Source organism: Kwoniella dejecticola, chromosome 1, assembly GCF_000512565.2.
Source record: "Kwoniella dejecticola CBS 10117 chromosome 1, complete sequence".
NCBI classification, from domain to species: domain Eukaryota; kingdom Fungi; phylum Basidiomycota; class Tremellomycetes; order Tremellales; family Cryptococcaceae; genus Kwoniella; species Kwoniella dejecticola.
In genome coordinates, this window is record NC_089301.1 from 2881528 (window position 1) to 2902294 (window position 20767).

A 20767-nucleotide genomic window follows, 5' to 3' on the forward strand; every position below is an offset into this window, starting at 1 on the left:
TTTGACTTGATCAAAGTTCAACAGACTCAACTAATTTAGTGCTAACAAGTATCTATGACAACAAGCAAATGACTTGCTTCACAAAGATATGGACATATGAACCTTGCTCGGACATCGTCCCCAATGGCAGAAAGCAGTCGTCATTGTCTGAGCCGTCTCGGCTTGTTGCATCTCACGTTCCACGCACCGTATGCGCCGAAGCAACATTACCTTATTCTGGTTTCTGTCCGATCGATCGACATCCTTTGCATCATCGGGAAACGGCTCAAATCAAAACGGAGTCCCCAGTGACTAACGACTCTCATGCCCATCAGCCCATCAACCCATCAACCCTGAAAAACCGGGATGTCGTCGTACCTTTTCCCATCGTAATCGAGGCAACAGTTTTCCCAGAATCCTCACACGTGCCCTGTCCGTGCATCCTAAAACTCTGGGAATTCTACGACAACATGAATAGAACTCGGCGATGTCCGCCTGGTTGATGTCATCTACCGCAATCTTCGACGCGTTCAAAGACAGGCGCGGAATTGGATTGACAGAAAATAATGTAATGTTGGCCACCATCAAATATCATCTACCTATCTATGCTCATCCTCTCAATTTCCCCTTTTCCTTGCCTCGATAGCTACATTCATCCATAAGAGGCTGGGCAGCTCACAATGACTTATTCTCCTACGGCTGGACCTTCCAAGCGGAGGGGTCTAAGCGCAATCATCGATTCTGTACCTACTCAGGCAGACCACATACCTGATTCATGTTCCGAGGGCTCAGAATCCGATCCTGCGAACGACGATGAGGAAGATGCAGATCTCGGAGTCCTTCCTACCCCGCAACCCATTCCTTTGACCCCTCATGCAGGTCCATCGAGACCATCGACCAGCGCAAGAGGAAAACAAAGAGCTATAGATGCGCCGAGAGTGGAAACGACCGTAGGAATGAGTGGAAGAGCGATGTATCATGTGGTCACGCCCGGTCAGTATGCACAGTACTTTGCTGTGCAGTGGTGAGTTAGCTGTTTTGTGTCTCACTCTTTGGGACTTTACCAGCTGACAAAACCGTATAGGAGGAAGCCGCAACAGAAGAAGGTGAGCTCTTTATCAAGGATTATCAAGGAAGGCGAATGGCCCGTGCTGACTTGCGTGACATTCCTTGGTATAGCATAGTAGGTCATCTCGTCACCCACAATGGCATGTAAGACTGAGCTCAGAGCTGACTTGGTACCTTCTTGTAGAGACATGGGATGCCGACGCTTTCATCAAGCTTGAGGGTCAGAAGATCACGATGGTCGATGAAGAAGGAAATTAGTGAGCATCGCATCTCACAAAACCCGGCGGAAGGTGACTTATGCGAGATTGAACAGCAAAGGAACCACAGGTACAGGTGGAAGAGAGCTTGGTGCTGATCAAGAGTGGAAGATCGGTGGTCTCGATGTTCTGATAGACAGAGAGATAGATCTAACGGAGTAAGTCGAGTTCCGACCTTCCAGGTAAATGATCCACGGATTGTGCTCACAGACCATATCAGGTATAAGGCAGGGACAACCATTCTCAATAAGCCAAAAGCTGCCGGATCGCTGGGTCCGACTGCCTATCGAGCCACGACATTCGCTAAACCATTCAAAGCCCCCACTCAGACGCATGCCCCCAAACCCGTTGCTGGATATATACCAGGTAGAACAACGTCTGGAGGTTTGACCGCTGCGCCAGCAGGCATTCCCCTATCTCACAAATCCGAAATCACTACACCAGTCTCGAAGCCTATTCCTGCAAAATCGTTCTATAATCCACCCCCTTCCAAATCGAAAATCAAAGGCTCGAAAATCGTTTTAGGCGAGAAAAGTAGTAAAGAAAGGCTGGAGTGGGGTGGTGCGCTGTATAACCCGCACGCTGAAGGTGCTGTCGTGATGCCGAGACCACCTGAGAATCTGGTCAAGATGTGGAAGAAGAAAGATCCGTGAGTGGTGTTGATTAGTTCGGCTAATCTGTGAGTTACTAACAGAGTCTTATGCAGCGACCTTGATCTGGTCGATGTCGTGGTCGATCCCATCTTGGGATCGCTACTACGAGATCATCAAAAAGAAGGCGTCAAGGTGAGTTCACGATTTCACCCAGACGTTGCGATAGGTTTTTAACAAAACATCATTTTTCAGTTCCTCTACCGATGTGTAATGGGCTACACTGCCGCCGAAGCGGAAGGCTGCATCCTTGCGGATGATATGGGTCTGGGTAAGACGTTACAGACAATAGCCTTGATCAATACATTGCTGTGTGAGCCGCTATGCCCACGAACTTCTACATCGCTGTATGGTCGCTGACAATATCGCAGTCCAATCTCCTTTTTACAACAGGAGCTCTACGTGAGTCCATGAATTCCTCAAAAGACTTTTCAACGTCCAAGATCAGACTGATGAAAACGAGAAGTGTGCAGAAAGTATTGGTTGTTTGTCCAGTCACACTGGTCGAGAATTGGAAAAAGGAGTTCAAGAAATGGTATGTACAATGACTGATAATCCTCTATTTCGGTGCTGAGTCAGACCATAGGACTTCGGCCAAATCAACGAGCAAAGCGATCAGGGTATTGGCTGTTGATGGTGCAGACAAGAGGGTGGAAGCTTTTGTGAGTTGCCGTTGCGACAATGATTGCAGCAATTCTCATTGTGAACTTAGGTGGCTACCGACTACACTCAAGTATTGATCATCGGGTATGAGAGGGTGAGTCAAATTTCAATCATTTATTCGTTTGATCAAGCTGATCGTCTCGCGCGTGGGCGATAGTTGAGAAAGGAGATGTAAGTCCGAAGACCTGCCCAGACTAAGTTGAGAACTGCTAATGTCGTTCTGTTCATAGCAAGAAATTGAAAGCCTGTGTACCGCCTATTGGCTTGATAGTGTGCGACGAGGGTCAGCGATTGAAGTCGAAGGATAACAAGACGACCAAAGCATTGATGGAGCTTAGTACGGAACGGCGGATCAGTCAGTCCGAACTTCGAATCTGCCTTCAACCTTGAATAGGGTTCAGTAAGCTAATCACCCTCGAACAGTCCTGTCTGGTACACCGATCCAGAACGATTTAGCTGAGTACTGGGCGATGGTAAGCTACCTCGACCTGACGCCATCGTGAGGGGCTCACTGTTCCCTCTGCAGGTCAACTTCACTTGCCCTAATTTGTTAGGCAGGTATCAAGCCTTTAACAAGCATTACGAGAAACCGATCATGGCTGGACGAGCTGTCGGCGCGAGTAAGAAAATCGTTGAAGAAGGTGAAGAGAAGGCTGCTGAGGTGAGTCATCTGTCATCCTTGCAATTCGTTTCTGAATGTTGCTGACCCGCCAATTTCCTAGCTCAACAAGCTCTCGAGGGAGTTTGTTTTGCGTAGAACAGCTGATGTAATGGAGAACTTCTTGCCTCCTAAGCGTGGGTGGGCTTTGCCCAGCGATCGTGCTGACTTGCGACTATAGACGAATACGTTCTCTTCGTGGCACCATCTATGCTTCAATTATCGGTCTTCACGAAGCTACTCAATCCATCCATAACAGCAGGCTTCATGGGCGGAAGGGGCCAGCAATCTTTGGGTCTGAGTCAGTTGCTGCCGCGCTATCATGCTGTGCTCTCACTGACCTACTTCTAGTCGATATGATGCGGAAGATATCGAATTCACCAATGGTCAGTTGACTTCTGCGTCTCAGCCGATTTGATGCTTACTCCGTCACGCAGCTATTGAGGAAAAAGGACGATGACGGGCCCGCGATGGACGGCCTAGCGACCGCATATAGTGAAGCCAAATCTGCGATCCCGCTTGATGTCAACGTCAATGATGTGACTACTAGCGGTATGTCCACTAGTTATGACTAAATCCCCAATTGCTGATCAAGATCTGCTTTGTCTTCAGGTAAAATGCAATTACTTGACAGAATGCTTCACTCTATCTTCCAGGAGACCAAAGAAAAGGTTGTGGTAGTGTCGAATTGGACGTCCACTCTGAATCTGATTCAAGACATGCTGAAGATCAGGAAATACCCGTACATAAGATTGGACGGAAGCACTCCCCAGAAACAACGTCAGGATCTGGTCGATAGCTTCAACAGGGATTATAGAAGAGAAGACAGTTTCGTCTTCTTACTGAGTGCCAAAGCCGGAGGAGTGGGGCTCAATTTGATCGGGTAAGCTCTTGACAGACTGCCAAACGGACCAAGCAGCTTACGAAAATTATAGTGGATCGAGGCTCTTCCTGTTCGATAGTGATTGGTAAGTTCGCTTCACATAGCTATAACGGACCAAGCTAAATCTGGTTGCAGGAATCCCTCTACTGACCTTCAAGCAATGGCTCGGATCCATCGGTAAGCCGCTGAACCCGACAGCAAGAACATAATGCTTATCCACGTATGACGCAGTGATGGCCAGAAGAAACCTGTTTACATCTATCGACTCCTCACCACCAACGCCATTGACGAGAAAGTCTATCAAAGGCAGATCACTAAGATGGGCCTTTCAGATCAGATGATGGAACAAGGTGAAACCCCGAAAGAAAGTAAAGACTGTATGTATTCAATACCATTTACCTCGAAATGACGGAGAAGGTGCCGCAGCTGACCAATCGGTTTAGCGTTTTCTCATGCTGAACTGAGAGACATCTTCACCCTGAATCTGAAGACTGATGGTTGTCAAACCCGTGAGCGAGGCCATCATATGATACTCTCAATATTCGCTGACCAGTGTTTCCAGACGACTTGCTCGGATGCGATTGCAATACGAGTCACAAGGGGGCCGACATGAGCAGCGAGGAAAGCAGTACGATAGTGGACGATGAGGATGATGGCGAAGATGAGGAAGCCAAGAAAGGGTTTGTCAATGCAGCTCAATATGATCCTAAGCCTGTGAGTGTGTGTCTGGCCGGGTCGATCGGAATGTAGCTGATGCGGAGGTGTAATGTAGACTGCCAAGATGCTCCAGAAGGTCAGTGCCTGGTTTCCTGAAGTTGCTAGATGATGGACTGACCTGTTGCTGTACTGCATAGGCCGCCGCGGAACAACAACAGAAGTTGCGAGCTCTCAGAAAGTGGTCTCATTTCGACAGTTTCGACCATCATTCGTTCCGCAACGTCGGGGATTCGTTGCTCTACAATCTATTGTACTCTGCTTGGGACTCGGACGAGAGTTCGATGATAGAAGCTGCTTCCCAAGTTGAAGAAATGTCGCCCAAGAAGAGCATGAGCAAGACACAGTCCTCGAAGACAAATCACAACAACGGGAAGTCCTCTGGCGGCAGTAGTGGAAATTCCAAGAAAAAGAGAAGGATCGAGGATAGCGAGAGCGAAGACGAAGGACAGGAAGAGAGAGATCAGATGCTTGATAAGGTATTGGACTCGGCTGATGAGGATGAAGACCGAGACGAAGAAGTTCAGTCTGAGTCCGAGGAGTTCACATTGATCGTACCTGCTAAAAGAAAATCGAAGGCCAGTAACGGAAACGATGACAATAACGGCAAAGTCAAAGGTAAAGGTAAATCTGCTTCGAGGAATGGAAACGGAGACGATGGCAACGGCACCAGCTCAGATGAGAAAGAGTATGATGATCCATTAGGAATGAATAGGAAGAAGAAGCATGATTTGATGAGGATTGCCGAGAGTGGAGGAGCGGGAAGAGTCATGTATGTTTTTGAGAAGATCTCAAAGGCCAAGATGGGCTGAGTGGCTTAGGTCCTCATGGTTATGACACAAACTCAATGTTGTATAGTATATTCACCTTCTCTCTTCCGTCAATTTAAATCCAACATTGTGGGACACGTTGTACAGTTGTGGTATACGATATTAGGTATCATCATTATATGTATGCATGTAATCGTTCTGTCATGTTCATGTTGTACTCGTACAACATCATGTATCGTTATAGTTCCTAAGTCTTCTGATGCAAGCGACTGTCCATGAAACCGTCGTGAAGAATGCTGAGGTTGCGTTATGTCCTGTTGCGTATACTCAATCTTGGATCTCCTTGACTCTGATTACCAGGACGTTCATCTCTCCGACTATGACTTTCCTAGGAATCACATTCAACGATTTGTAGATCCCCCTCAGCGAGCCCGAATGGGCAGTCAAGCTTATGTCTGGATGACATGGTCATGATCACAGATAGCTCAGTCAGCTCGACTAAATGTCTGGCTGGACTTGTAAAGGAAACCAGGAAATGGAGATCAGGAGCAGGAGGTAGTTCATCTCCCGACTCACAAGTATCACCTTGACTCCTTTCCAGGATCTCCCTGATCCCTTCCCCTCGCCTGGCTACTAATTCCTCTTCAGTCTCCCTCCCGCGCACGTCGATAGGCTGCCAGAGCGTATCTTCGTCTGTGATTTCTGCGGGGTACGTGAACGATGTGAACTGCGCTTTGAGTGTGGAGATGGGACATCGAGCGTCGCATAGATGTACATGTAAATGTTCTCTTATATTCTGCGTGGTATGGTATGAGAACAAGCGGCAATCAGAAATCGATGATCAGCAATCCTGATTCAATGCTGTACATTGTCCATGGTCGAAACAGTGATAGTCGGCAGCGAATGGATGGGATGAACATCACACTGACGAGATGGGGATCGGGTGAGTGGACACGAAGACTCACCTCAATCACAGTGGCTCGCACCCCATGCCCTTTCCCACCTGTATATCCTCCTCCGTCGATATCGTATCCATCTGCAAACATGAATCCCCACTCTATACCGCACGTCTCTCCGGCGCGCTTCAGCGGACTGACGAACCACTTAGTAGGGATCGGCATGCCCCTTTGAATCTCGCGCTGCAGAGCCAAACGAGTTTCATATGCCTGCGAGCGGCCGAGAGGTGTGAGATCTGGATCCAGCATTGGGTATTTGACTTGAGCCTGATGACACAAACGGTAAATTACATCAGTACGGATAGCATTGGAATGTGGTCTTTTACATCAACGGGCATGGCAGAAGACTGAGCGAATCAAGAGCAGCTTGACCCCAAAGACTCACGCCGGGTCCATACTTGTCCATGATTGCGTTATGTTCAGCTATCATGGCGCGAGGAGGGTCAGCGGCCCTGTACTCCCTCAATCAGAGTATACGAATTGTGTTATGACACGGTCAACATGCAATATTTGACACCCACTCACCTTGACCGTGTCTAGCAGCGAAGATGACCTTGACGCTTTCTCCAGGTGGACACTGATCGTTCAGAGCTATTCGACATCAATGAGCATAGGAAACACGTGCAGCGTTCTATGGCTTGAATAGCTCACCTTCTATCTTGGCTTTGAAGGACGCCCAGTCGCCTGGAGGAGGATGAAGACCGAAGGGACCTTTGACCTACAAGTAATTTTCACGATTCATGCATCAGTACTCTTCACTACTCCTACTCCTGATGATCCGTATGACCGGTCTGGCTCACTTACATCGTCTTTCCATTGCGAAAGGACGAAGAACTCGTCCAGGTGGGTATAAGAGTACTTGACCATGCTAAGTCTCCACTCGTTCGTCCCACGATGATACGTACAATCCAGTCGACAGGAATCGATCAGGTAGTGATCAGGTAGAGGTTCCCAAGTCAAGCCTAAGGCGAGTAGGATAAGTGAACAAACGCGAGAAGTCGGTCGGTCTCGAGAGCAATCCGAATATCGTGAGGTTTATATACGGGGAAGGGGGAGTCTATGCCGCTTGGATATACAAGGAATGATGTCACTCCTTTTACAGCGGGCTTCTGGCTTGCTTTGTCGGGCGTAGTCCTTGAAAGGAGTGAGTGCAAATGATGAGAGAGGGAGACGTAGAAAGGGAAGCTTTGCCGGATGGATCATAGCATAGTTGATCAAGAGGTTGAATGAGATTTTGACATCAGTTTGGTCTCGCTTAATCGCGTGAATGACGTGTTGAGTGTTCAAGTTACGTTAGCCTCGGAGGGTTACCGGGCAATCGATTTTATCTAATCTCGTCTCTGCATCCAGACTGAGACGTACGGCACTGCATGTAGAGATGCGTGATGAGTGCATACATGCATACTGACCCTTTCCTGATCACCAAGTGACCTGTCAGCAAGGGTCTGAGTTACGCAGAAGGATCCAGGTATTACCAGGTGGCAAATTCCTTTGATCATCGCGCCATTCAAGCGGAAGCCCACTCCAACCGTCATACCTCGCATTGAGACGTTGAATCATCCATGAGGCCTTCGCATTGGGGACACCTCCATTGTAGCTCCAGTCACACCGAAGGGGCACCAGCTGGAAGGTCGGCGGCGGCTTGCTGATAACCATCAGCGTCAGGGACATGGGTGGCGATCTTCCATCCGACTCATCCTCCCATCCCACGCTGTAGCTCGATTTCGTAAACCTGTTAAACAGATCCCAAAGTCTCGGTATTTTGGCAGATTTTGGATAGCATGGCCGAAAATCAGCAGCAGCAACATCGCGACACCGACTTAGGGCATAGAGAATGCGTGAACCCTGCAGAGGCATCGTCCGAGTACCCTCCCAGCTCTGCCGCTCAAACCATATCGTGTAACAACAATAGCTTCAAGGTCCACTTTCCGCGTGATCTCCAGGAACTGGTAGACAAAGCTAGGACATCACTGGCAGCAATTGCAACAAGGACAAAGAGCAGGTGAGTCACTACGCCTGATATGCTTGCTTTTGACGCTACGAGGTGGAAGACACGGCTAATCCTCTTTTATCCCTTCACAGCCAAAGTAATTGCACCGTGATTCATCAACCTAAGGAGATCAGCTATACTGAAGAGGGATACCACAAGCACATGTCAGATCATACGGCTCGCTCTTGGCACGAATCAGCTTCGACGCCCTCCTCGCCTCAGAATACTTCTCCGACCGTATCAAGAGGACCATCCGCCTCTCTTGTGGAGCAAGTCACGACGACCGGTAAGTCTGGTGGCGAAGATGAAACGAGAATGAAAGAGGAATACTTTAGTCATGGTGGTATACATTCAAGGGATGCAGCTACAAGCGATTGATAGTTTTATTGCTGTGGTGATGCGAGTGATCCTGTAATCAGCAGAACAAAGAGACAATGCTGTACGCTCGTTAATAGATGTCAACTGAGATGCATGATGATATCTAAAGCGCACTCATGGTCATTAAGAGTGGGAGGAAGTAGCTATATATAGTTGTAAAAAGGGTAGGAAGCGGGAATGGAAATGTATCAAAGATGTCAAGGAAGCCGAAATTATATGTCATATAGGATAAATACTGTCTGGAGTATGGCTTAGATGTCGTGCTGAGCTCTAGCGTCCTCTTCAGAACCGGTGGAGTGTCCAGAGGTTTTGTTGATGGTGTTGACATTGGTATCCCTAACGAAGTGATCTTGAGACTCTTGAGAAAGGTCTTCAAGGGTTCGTCCCTTAGTCTCAGGCAAGAGCAAGGTCGAGAAGATACCGGTCAACATGAAGAGGGCGAAGATCTCCAAAATGTGCTTGAGGAACTTGTTCTTACCGCCAATGTTGATCATTCTCGAGAACCCGACCTGGGCAACGATCGCACCAAGTTTACCGGACGCAGCGGAGATACCGTGGGCGGTCGATCTGTAACGAGTCGGGAAGGCTTCACCAGGGATGACGAACGTGGTAGTGTTGGGACCGAAGTTCTGGAAGAAGTTGGCCATGCAGTAAAGGAACACGAAGGCTTTCTTTCCTGAGCCGGTGGAGAGGATCTTGTCGTACCCGAAACCCATGATGATGAAGAGGACAGTCAAGACGGAGAAACCCATCAATTGGATAGGCTTTCTACCCCACGAGTCAATGAGGAAGAAGGAGAAGTAGTATCCTGGGATCAAACCCCCGACAGCCAAAATGATGTTTCCCACAGCAACATTGTGGAGCGTTTGATAGATGTTGAGCTGTTTAGTGGCGAGGTTGGTGGCGGATCCGAATCCGATGGTAGTGAGGATAGTGGACGAGTTGAGACCGAGACCGTAGAAAGCGATATCGAGGGCGAACCATGACCAAGCGGTACCGAGCAAGACCTTTCCGTTTTGCCATTGACCGAAGTGTCGGGCGAAATCGGCCCAAGAGGCTTTGGGGAGCTCGGCTCGCTCGTTGTTGTGGATAGGGTCGTTGACGTATGTGCCAGAAGTCAAGTAGGTGTCAACGTCTTGAGAGGCTTGCTTGATGTTTCGCTCGACATCCATGGTGTATCGAGGAGTTTCAGGGATGGTCAATCGGAAGTACAATGCGACGACGGCGGGAACACAACCGATACCGATGATCAATCGCCATACTTGGTCGACGGCCTTCAGGTTGGTGAGCGGTTGATGTTGGATCTGTGATTTGAAAGCGGCGACACAGATGATGGAGACGATGGCGGAGGCGACTACACGAAAAGCGAGAGAATCAAGTCACAAATGCGGTGCAAACTTTGAAGGTGATCCAGGGGGGAAACAGTCTCGACTTACAGTTACCCCAACCTTGAGAAGCGAAGACAGCGGTCATCATTCGACCTCTGATTCGTCGAGCAGCGAACTCAGAGGTGATGACGGCGGACAAGGGGTAATCACCACCAATACCCATACTGTGTAGTCGACGACATCAGCAAATGCTATCGAGCAGGTTTCTTCGGAGGTGGCACTTACCCCATGATGAATCGCCACATGATTATGACACCGTAGATACTGATGCCTGCAGCGTGACCAGCTACTGCTTGACCGAGGGTGCCAACAATGATGATCATCTGCATAATCCGGACAATTCGGTCAGTAAAACAACAATTTAGAGTTTGATGAAGCGCCGACGGTGGACATACCAATTCGATACCGTACATTCTCTTTCTACCAACATGATCGGCCAACCAACCGAATAGCAGCTGACCGAAGAAAGTACCGATGGAGTGGGCGACCTTAATACCCAAATCCTGGTTGGTCGTATTGGCTCCTCCGGCATGGTAGACGTATCCGATCATGGTCGCCGCAATGGAGATGGAGAAGATATCGTATGCATCGGTGAAGAATCCGACACCTGTTAAACCCAAGCGGGATCGTAAGTGTCAAGTCACCGACGGATGAGGAACAAGAGAGAGAAGGATTAGGAGAAAAGTCACTTACCAGCAACGATACATGCTTTGGCGTGGAACCAAGAGAACTTTGCCTCGTCAACTTCAGCCAACGCAGCTCGTCTTCGTTCTCCAGCGGAGATGACGGCGTCCGCACGGGCCTTTTCAGCTTCGAATTGGTGAGACATCTTGCTGCTGTCCTTGCTCTTCTTTTCTTTTCCGAGCCTGTCCTATCAAAAAATGAAAGACTTGTGTACAAATCTACAGTATAGTGTCTGAGAAGAGAGGAGGGAGGGGAGTACGAACAAGTTTGGAGAAGTCAGTAGCTATATAAGCTTGCAGTGGTGATGGAGCTACTTTTCAATTCCAGAAAAAAACACCATCTTTTTGAAGAGAATCTCGTTAAGCCTTCATACCGTACCCAAATTATCCTGAGGATGAAGCACCATACAACGCGAGCATTGTGGACCACCTGCGTATCACTCGGTGTGCCATGCAGACAAGAGTGGAAAGATTCTTTCTCATTGGCATACAGCATCCAATTTCAAGAAACGTTCTTGGCGCCGAATCTAAAAATAGCTTTTGACTCCAGATAACCAGTTCAAGGCACGTACCAAAGATGATCTGCAATTCACGAACGTGCGATTAAAAATCATTTATTATCTTCTGGACATTCGTCTTTGCAAGCCGCTCCAAAGGGCACGTTCCTTTCTTTATACATGTTCAACAGACCCTTTGAGTGATTATGCAATTACCGAACATCTCGACCGTCCGACCATTCAGCAAGTCGCAACGTCCACAGTATATGAGTCGTCCCGGTGTTTCCCTTCACCCCGAAGCTGACAGGTTCAACCGACCGGGATTACTGCCTGAGCAAATAGAGATGGACGAGATGCACGCCGACCTCACGTACCTTATCATGTATTTCACATGAGCGCTGTATCTATATTTAGAATTGGTGTGTCAAGAGGTTGCATATGGTCCTCCAGCGCACGTTTGATATCAGGCCTTCGTATATCTGTCCAATATCCCGAAAATCCAGAAGAGAAAAGGCTGGCATTTGTGATATTGTATGATTGGATGTCCCACCTTATGCGGACGAGCGGAGCAGATGATCCGGCGATGTAGTGTCGATGATCACCAATCGTCCAGCTATAGTTCAGCTCTCCCTTAAGTTGATGCTTGCGACAGACGTGGGTGCTCTTTTCAGTCTTGACTCGAATGCAAAGTCATAGACACATTCAAGGAATTCTCTACGTATAGCATACGTATCTCCAAGTTCTGACCGGGAGAATCAGTAAAGCCGCGCCCAATATTCATCAAGGCTCATTCCAGATATACTCGCTCGGACTGACTACCTCAGATATTCGTCTCGTTCGATGGACGAGTTCCTCTCGGAGTCTGAGTCCACTGCCTGATGGACGCACATATGCTTGTTTAAGCACACCAGACAGGACTGAGATACGTTCTCCGCGATTCATGGCGAGCTGACACGGGTCGGATAAGTGCTTTGCCTATGCGAAAATTGTCCACGGAATTAGATGTATCACCGAATTCGTTGAATACCATATCATATTCATGGGTTTTCACTTCAGACCAAACCAAATCTCTATCGACCAATATACCTATCACATCTGCTAATCCTCAATATTCAGCCATATGTACATACTTCTATTCATATGACCACGGACCGATGTCCGGCCAATCACAATCCTGTACTCGTATTGTGGACTTTTAAAGCCTACAACAACGCTAAGCCAGCAATACCAGCCAATACACCCATCAATGCCATCTCCACGATGTTCTTGCTAAACATTCCTTGTGCACCGCTGCTTGAACCACTTGAGCTTGAGCTCGACGAAGAAGGCGCCGAGGAGGATGCTGCACTGGTAGCTGCTGCTGATGACGAGCCAGAGCCAGACGACGCTGTAGAAGAAGACGAAGCGCCGGATAAGGAAGCGTCGTTCGTACATGTTTCGTTTGAGGGTACGGAATACCCCTCGATGAGTATGAGGTCGGTACATTGATACAAATTACCGTCGCCCTGTAAGAATATTTCAGTCAGCAAACCGTTCCCGACCAAGGTAGCAGGGTAGTACCACGATCTGAGTCGAGATCGAGGGTTCGTTTGGGATTGGCAGGCGTAGCGTGGGATGTGGCCTAGATTGGCTATGATCCGGGGTCTTATGCAATGGGACATGACAAATGATGTATGGTCTCGGCGCCTGGACTCACCCCATCATACTGAACTTGAAGGGTAACTTCACTCCCATTAGTCAGACCCACTCCGAGATTACCAAGATCGACGTTGAAGCACGCTTCGCCCTGCTTGACCTGGAAAATGGACGATGCGAGGGGGATAGAAGTCCCATTGGAGGTCTTGTTGAAGTCGTCGAACGAGGTCGGGTCCGAAGAGGTCGAGATGAATGCTACGACGGTTGCAAGGGCGTGATGCGAGTCGATGTGAACTATACTCAAAGGTAACAAGCAGAAAACCGATCAGCGCTCATCATACACGATTGCGAGAATACCTCGGACAAGCTGATGCGAATAGAGGGATGGTCACAGATACAACAAAAAGGGAAACGAAACTCACTTGGACCTTGGCCTAAGGGGAAAGGTTGTCTCGGAGAAGCAACGCTTGGGAAACCGCCGCAGTACTATGTCGTGACGCATGTCAGCCTGATGATCAACTTGGGTACACCAACAGCGGTAAGATGGGCATGATCAAGCGATGACCAGGGAGACATCACTTACTTGCGGCTCATTATCATCGTCAAATCCTCTGGATGTCTAGATAGATACGGATTTAAGACGGGTCAGCGGGAACGACCCAGCCAGAGATATAAACGTCTATCCAGTGACACCGTCATCTACAGGAAGAATGAGAAGCGCTCACGGGATAATCGAGAGTGAAATGAGCCAAAGCCGAGGAAGCTACTAAGGCATTGACGAGTAGAGCTTTAAGCGCGAACATGGTGCTCTTGTTCAGTTGTATTGGGTTCTGGAATATAGTTGAAGACGTTCAGTGATACGGCAGAGTGTAATTTTTTGTACTTTGGACGATCTCAAGTGGATGAGAAGTTTGCGGGAGGACAAGAACAAAGGGGTATCGACTGTTCAAGATTTATATGTTGTAAGGGATTATGAATGAGCACTCCTTCTCATTTTTCAGCTCTTAGGTAGAGGCATCTTCCCACTCTGACTCAACCATCGCCAGGATACCTTTCAATGCCCCCATCCAATGCCAATGCCAATCCTATTCAACCAAGAGATAAACTCTATAAATGGCAAGACAAGCCAAAGTTCTCACTTCACCTCATTGGTCGTGCGATCGGTGCCTGATCACGAGCCATTATCGAGAGATGATCTGCGTCTTTTTTCGTGAATTAATGCGGCTTTTAAGCTATTAAGCTTTTTACCTTTTTACAAGTGTCAAGCGTCCTCTTGGTAGCGGCTGGTCACAACTCAGGCGACCGACCGTGCAAAGAGAGTACAAGTGATACTCACGAGCATGTATGTAGGTAGGCATCTTGACCAGTCCAGTCATGAACACGCTCACTGCATCTTGCGTTGCCGGATGTTGAAACCTCTGAATCATGCGTATCGCCAGCCAGTTGAGCCCTTTTCGACATGCTGTAAATCATCAAGTATTACGTAATATAAAAACGAAAACGAAAACCAGAGAGAAGAGAAGACAGAAAACGCCGCGTATTTCCGCTTGTCGCCTGTATGCCTGTATCATTGAGAAAGCACGTGGTCAAGGTGTTGCAGTTGCGTTATTCCTGCAAAATGTTAAATAAGTTGATTTTGATCTCTTTCTTCTCTCTTTCCTTCTTCTAAGAAACCCCCGCAGGTGAGTCATACCGCCCTTGGACTTGTGCAACCTCATCTGCGATTCAGCTTGCCTCGACTGTGCCACTCGCAACTGATCATGCCCTGTGCTCTTTCTCCCGATAATGCAGTCTCAAGGTCACAATGCTCGTTACGAACCGGATGGATTGAGCCTGTGAGTTGTTAGGTTCGAGTCGAGATATCCGTTTATCCCCTTATCCTCTTTGATATTCACTTCCCATAACCCCCCTCGTACATGCTTTTACCTAAAACCCAGCTATCCCGTGCCAGTCTTTCTGCTTGCTCGGGATTATGAGCTGATTGATCGGAGTCTTAATCGCATAGTTCCTCAAGCCCATTCACACTCGCGAGCGGGCCAAGGTCCTGGAATTTCAACTCCCCTTTCTTTCTCCTTTGGGGAAAGTCTGGCCGATCTTAGCGGATCCTTGAATGATTATTTGTCAAGTTAATTCCCGACCAGAAATGCGTCCTTCCTGACTTTGCTCCGCCCTCAAAAGCAGAGCAAGCCCGGAGAAGCGTCTTCGCGTGGAGGGTATAGTCAGGTCCAATATAATCGGACTTGGTATGGGAATGGTGGGGTCGCCTTATATCGTTGTTCCCCTACCCTTTTCTTCAGGAAAAGGAAAAGGGAGTCTCAGATGTTCTACATACAGGAGAAGCGTTGGTCTAATTTCCCTTATGAGGATTATGGCCAACCCCGATAGATAAAGGCTTTAGTGCAATTTGGTGACGTCCTCTTGTACCTTGTACGTCCCTCTATCTTAAGATGATGGGACGAGGATAACTCGATCAGGACTACTCTGGGACTGCGGGGTCAATATGGCTTTTACAAGCCTAGATTTTTTGTATAATCCCATATTTGTCTTCAATTTGTACGCTTGGCATATACAGATCATCCTCAGATAATCTCCACCGTGCACAAAAAGAGAGTGACGATTGCACGAGAGTGTTTGTTGGGGAATTCAAAGCCAGATCCTCACACTATGCATACTTATAACGTGTGTATATCTATCCTATTGGTGTAGCTCGTAATCCTCCTTCCTTCCTTCCTTCCTTGCTTGGATCCTTGAAGCTTGCAAACCCGCCAAGACTCGATGGTCGTGACGCAAGACGCTGCAACCACCTTCATTGATTACGACCCAGCCTAAGGTCCAAGAGCTACACCTCCCGGAGCAGGGGGCACGGCGCTACTTTGAGTAGTGGTGTTTCCAACAGCGGCTCCCGGCTCGTCAGCGGCAGAAGATACCGGTGGGATAGGGTGAGCGTTAGCTTTCTTTTCGTCCTGAAAGGGGAATACCAACGTGATCAGCTCCAGTTCCATCGCGCGTACCATAAGACGTCCATGTATGCCGCGACTTGACTCATTGACTCACGGCAATTCGCTTAGCTTCCTCGTGGACATCCAAAACTTGTTTCTGGGTAGAAGTGTAGAATTGTACGACTCTATCACCGTACCTGTCATCAGCGCAAGTTCATCCATTATCAACGCGGCACAATCGGACTAGGCGTTACGAGGGGGGGAGGGAGGGGGTCCGGTATGTTTTTCAAGCGGAGAAGGTCAAATGCGGTGAAGTACAATCAAGCCGAGGTAAAGTGGGGCAGAGAGAGAACGCGTGGAGGGCACTCGACTCACTTCTGACCTAAAGGCGTACCGAATACTTTGGAATAATAATCGTGGAACTTGGCTGTGAAACCTCTGTGTTGATCTACTTCTCGAGCTTTGGCGACTCCAGCAGCGGCAGTCTCGTTAATCTTGCCTGAGACGGTCTTGTTCTCGCCTACGACTTTGGATCCGACGGTCGAGTCGAGCGAGTTGAAGAATGAGAGGAATCTGGCGGAGATACCTTGTTTGTCTGGGAGCGTAAGGGGGAAAAGAAATTTCATAGCGCGAGCGGCAATCAGCAATCAGCACACATTCATGTAATCGTTCTACCATGAACACCACCTCGATACCGATCGTCTACTATGCGCGAATCCTCTCGGCACGTCTCATCCGTCGACGTATTTTGCACATGATACATCTCGGCAGGTGTGAGATGAAGGGATGCGCTACTCACTATCGATGTCAATAGCTTTTTGCACGATGTTGTCACCGAGAGCATATCCATGAGCGAGGTATTCAGCTACGATGGCGGCCTGATCGGTGAAGGGTCATTAGCTTGGTCTCCTTTCTCGCGGTATCGATTATTGTGTACGAAGAGGGTGGGTCGAGAGCCGGACTTACTCTTGGCTTATCTTCTTGGCTGATTCCGCCCTCAGTGGCTCCGATGGCAGTAGCTCCGGAAGCACCGGTAGGAAGGACAGAAGCTGTCTTAGGTTCGGCGTCGGAGGCGGAGGTCACTTCGAGATGGGCGCCGTCGAGCTGTGACGGGTGTGACGGGTGTTAGCGGTGCGTTGATGAGTGTACAGGTGTGGAATCCAGATGGGAAGGTACGGTGGCAGGAGCAGAAAGAGACAGCCGGTAATGCGCTGGATGTCAGGCAGATGTGAGTAGACTTACAGTACCACCATTGAGCATCCTGCGTGACAAACAAGTCGCAACAAAATGGAAAAAGTAGACATCAGCCTCGACCGAACGGACGCAATGATCAAGATCAAGATATCATTCTGACAAATCGACTCACAGACTAGTTCGCATAGCACTGAGCTTCTCAAACGTGATATCCGCCTCATTCCCGCTCTTCTTGACAGATACCAATTTCCCGCAGAACGAGAAGAAATCGTGTAATTTATCTTCAGTGGTCTCTGTCGCCAGACCACTGACGTGAATAGTGTATCCGGGCACCACCGTAGCAGGAGCAGGAGCAGTTGAGAAGGTGGATGGTGCCGGAGCGGGAGCGGGGACGGCGGGGTTAGCGACGCTCTGAGGAGGGATTTGAGGGGCGGCCATTGTGTGTGTTGATATTTGATTGCGGTTGGGTAAGAATGTTTTGGTTTGGTATTGATGTGTAGTAGATATGTAGTCTCGGTCAAATGTCAATGAGAATGATCTCAGTCGTTTCTTGAATGTGTGCTTCGTGAGGTATGGATGTATATGATATGTCGATGATTTTAGTATTCAACCGGGAGACGCAAATCAAAGCTGCGGTGCTGTGTTATCTCTTGCTCTTTCTCTTTTACTTTGCTCTCCACCCAGCTGATGATTATGACGCAAGTCACACACACACAAGCTACCACCGTACCGGATAATTCCGTCAATCCCAAATGATGCTAGAACTATCTACCCTGAATGTAAGGGTGAGTGTGGCGAATTAGGATAAATCCATGCACGCAGGTGAATATGTTGAATGATGGAGCGTGCATATGATGATTTTACATTGAACATGCCTGACATTGATGAGTGGTATGGCTTGCCATTCTTGACTTGTATAATTTGTGTATCCTGTCTATGAATGCAGGGTATTACAAATGCCATGATCAGATACTGAAAATCGATTGAATGGATCACAGCATCCCCTCAACTCCAAGAGCTACCAAGATCCTAGCTAATAGACTAACCTTCCTATCTTCCGCTCTAAAAGTACCCTCATTCACATCTTTCGAGTCCTTATTGATCGTCCTCACTTCGTGTGCCAAGGACTTCCGCAGTGTCGGAGAAGAAGTCATCAACAATAATGATAATTCCGTGTCCAGGTTTAGCGAACGAGTGGAAAGGTTGGACGAGCCAATAAAAGTGACGAAAGGGTTGGTATCTGCCCGACTACTATTATTCGCATTCGCACTCGCACTCGCACTCGCGCTCAGACTCGTGCTTGAGGCTGTGATCTTATCCGAGGTGACCGCATCTGATCGAGCAGGAGAGATCCATATACCTTTTAATATACATGTGATCAGCTTGCTCTTAGTTCAACAACTTGTTCGCCTCAGAGTAGGATCGAATGCCCAACTCACCTTTCGAATGATATGTCCATCCTGATTTTTCCCACTCTTTCAACCGTATTCCCGCAGCCTTCTCCTCGGTCCACTCGCGCCCTCGTCGAACGGCATCTCGGTAAAACCTGCTTTCTAAGAGAGTATATCCTTCGGGTATCAAGCGAGAAAATCCTTTCGAGCCGTAAAACCCATTTGCCTATTATAGCGAAACACAGGACAAGATCAGCTCGTATGACAATTAAGGATCCGGTGATGAGCTGTTACTCTGTCGGGGTCCAGAGTTTTAGCTCACCTTCGGACTAGCAGCTATAACATCCACATTCGCCGGGCTATCCAATACCTGTTTCTTATATTCCTTATACAACCCAAAATAACCGGATGTCAAATCGACTTTGACACCATTCTGAATCTGCTTTTTCTCGCTTACTTGACTTCGATCTTTACTGTTTTCCGATTGTTCGTGCTCGAAAGACCTCCTAACGGCATTCCACACTTTGACCAACGTCTTCTCTTCCTCTTTTATCCCCAGCACGCCGGACTGAATGACCGGCCAGAACCAGGTATCTATATCCACCCTTCTCGATCGATTCGCGTTGGAAGCTTTCCACGAATTCTGGAAAGCCGTCAAAGTGGCTAATGCATGCGTCGAGAATCTTCGAGGATGGATAGAAGCGCTCGGCCATATCAATGAGGCTGTCGAGGGCGGCGCGCTTGACGAAGAACTAGCAGCTTTCTCGGAACCCAATTTGGGACCTGAAGTCGGGGTGGAATCGCTGGATTTGGGTCCCGAGGCGGGATTAGGGAGAGGAACGGTATACGTTGGTGAGATGTGAGCGGGCGGAGAATGATGTAAGAGATATGAATATTGCGTGAATAGCCGAGTGAGGGAGGTGAGGTACGATAAGAGCGAGGGATTCTGCTTGAAGTGTATATAGCGATCTTGACGATTCGTGAAGTATGATGATGCGAGATTTGCCCTGTTCCGATCGTCCGTCATGATATTGTTAGCTATCGTACCGTTCGTAATGGTTGGCTGATCCAGTGGTAATTCGAGGGTTTGACGAGAATGAAACACAGTGAGAGAAAAAGGGAAGCCAGAATGCACAAGAGCGCTCACCCGCTAATCAAAACTTCATCATCGACGCCATACCATTTCCCATGCCAGGTCCCCCATCCTTCGTCATATCGTTCCGGCACGATCTTCTCCATCAGCCCGCGAAGTTTCGGGGAACGGTATAACCACACTTCGCATCGGTCGGGGTACGCCTCGACCAGCGGTAAGAGCATATGAGCGGTTGAGGGGGGAAATGGGAGATCGGGCGTTGAAGATGAGGAGGATGGACGGGATAATCGAGTGGACCGATGATAATCCAGTATAAAAGTTACGCGTAATTGAGGATTCGAAATTATCGCTTGCCGTATAGCTTCGACCTAGATCCCAGTAGACCATAAACGAACAAATCAATCGATTGAACGGTCTCGCTCAGACAGTGATGAGATTTGTTCCGATGGGAGGAATAAAATATAACAGAATGGGCAGAGGTGACCAAAAGTCATGATCGTGAAGTGTAGCACTCACCAGCTCACCCTCCTCTACACCTATATACAAACTACTGATCAACACCCTCCGCCTGGCTCGCCTAATCATCTCCAATAACCTTGCATAAAACATCTGTGGACTTGATAACAGCTCGACTTCGTCTCCTCTAGCACCGAAACAAGGCTGGCTTAACGATAGTTCCGTGGAGAGCGCTTCGAACGCTGGGTGTTGATGCGGTTGAGGTCGTCTTAGACTCTCTCCGGAGGTAGAGACAGAAGCGGCAGCCGACGTTGAAGCAGCCGAGGAGGAAGATGCAGTAACATATTGTCTATCTTGCCTTTGGCTTTGGCTTTGCCTTGGACACTTGGACCTAGCCCTTGAAGGCGGTATACAAATGTATCTCGGTAGTTGAGCAAGAGCCGGGGATGATCCCGATGATCCAGCTACACTATTCGATGTTGCTCGGAGGAGACTGTCCCGAAGGATAGACCGACTCATCTTGCT

At 48.4% G+C, this 20767-nt stretch overlaps 7 protein-coding genes across 7 annotated transcripts; 2 read left to right on the plus strand and 5 right to left on the minus strand.

Moving 5' to 3' along the window:
- Positions 1-659: 659 nt before the first annotated feature.
- I303_101066 (uncharacterized protein) lies at positions 660-5684 on the plus strand (the record flags this gene model as incomplete). Its single annotated transcript, XM_065968266.1, has 28 exons — positions 660-1003; positions 1064-1085; positions 1159-1174; positions 1232-1304; positions 1361-1462; positions 1525-1953; positions 2011-2089; positions 2150-2267; positions 2326-2356; positions 2421-2489; positions 2541-2616; positions 2667-2711; positions 2775-2788; positions 2848-2972; positions 3041-3090; positions 3144-3278; positions 3340-3412; positions 3457-3576; positions 3627-3661; positions 3713-3827; positions 3888-4158; positions 4211-4243; positions 4294-4335; positions 4390-4535; positions 4602-4667; positions 4721-4872; positions 4931-4951; positions 5013-5684. The coding sequence occupies 28 exons, from the start codon at positions 660-662 to the stop codon at positions 5682-5684; spliced, it is 3474 nt and encodes a 1157-aa protein (XP_065824338.1).
- Positions 5685-5969: 285 nt separating this feature from the next.
- On the minus strand, positions 5970-7465 carry I303_101067 (uncharacterized protein; the record flags this gene model as incomplete). Its single annotated transcript, XM_065968267.1, has 7 exons — positions 5970-6097; positions 6219-6438; positions 6608-6865; positions 6984-7021; positions 7124-7189; positions 7250-7316; positions 7403-7465. The coding sequence occupies 7 exons, from the start codon at positions 7463-7465 to the stop codon at positions 5970-5972; spliced, it is 840 nt and encodes a 279-aa protein (XP_065824339.1).
- A 914-nt stretch (positions 7466-8379) lies between these two features.
- On the plus strand, positions 8380-8966 carry I303_101068 (uncharacterized protein; the record flags this gene model as incomplete). Its single annotated transcript, XM_018404434.1, has 2 exons — positions 8380-8600; positions 8681-8966. The coding sequence occupies 2 exons, from the start codon at positions 8380-8382 to the stop codon at positions 8964-8966; spliced, it is 507 nt and encodes a 168-aa protein (XP_018267088.1).
- Positions 8967-9217: 251 nt separating this feature from the next.
- I303_101069 (phosphate:H+ symporter) lies at positions 9218-11183 on the minus strand (the record flags this gene model as incomplete). Its single annotated transcript, XM_018404435.1, has 5 exons — positions 9218-10320; positions 10403-10518; positions 10580-10677; positions 10750-10961; positions 11048-11183. The coding sequence occupies 5 exons, from the start codon at positions 11181-11183 to the stop codon at positions 9218-9220; spliced, it is 1665 nt and encodes a 554-aa protein (XP_018267089.1).
- A 1553-nt stretch (positions 11184-12736) lies between these two features.
- On the minus strand, positions 12737-13972 carry I303_101070 (uncharacterized protein; the record flags this gene model as incomplete). Its single annotated transcript, XM_018404436.1, has 5 exons — positions 12737-13039; positions 13231-13463; positions 13592-13655; positions 13753-13788; positions 13895-13972. 5 exons carry the CDS (start codon positions 13970-13972, stop codon positions 12737-12739), a joined length of 714 nt encoding a protein of 237 aa, XP_018267090.1.
- Positions 13973-15994: 2022 nt separating this feature from the next.
- On the minus strand, positions 15995-17740 carry I303_101071 (uncharacterized protein; the record flags this gene model as incomplete). Its single annotated transcript, XM_018404437.1, has 7 exons — positions 15995-16132; positions 16224-16293; positions 16484-16703; positions 16908-16986; positions 17075-17212; positions 17351-17369; positions 17475-17740. The coding sequence occupies 7 exons, from the start codon at positions 17738-17740 to the stop codon at positions 15995-15997; spliced, it is 930 nt and encodes a 309-aa protein (XP_018267091.1).
- A 554-nt stretch (positions 17741-18294) lies between these two features.
- On the minus strand, positions 18295-20761 carry I303_101072 (uncharacterized protein; the record flags this gene model as incomplete). Its single annotated transcript, XM_065968268.1, has 6 exons — positions 18295-18662; positions 18742-18919; positions 19016-19113; positions 19156-19700; positions 19841-20154; positions 20303-20761. 6 exons carry the CDS (start codon positions 20759-20761, stop codon positions 18295-18297), a joined length of 1962 nt encoding a protein of 653 aa, XP_065824340.1.
- Between the last annotated feature and the right edge of the window lie 6 nt (positions 20762-20767).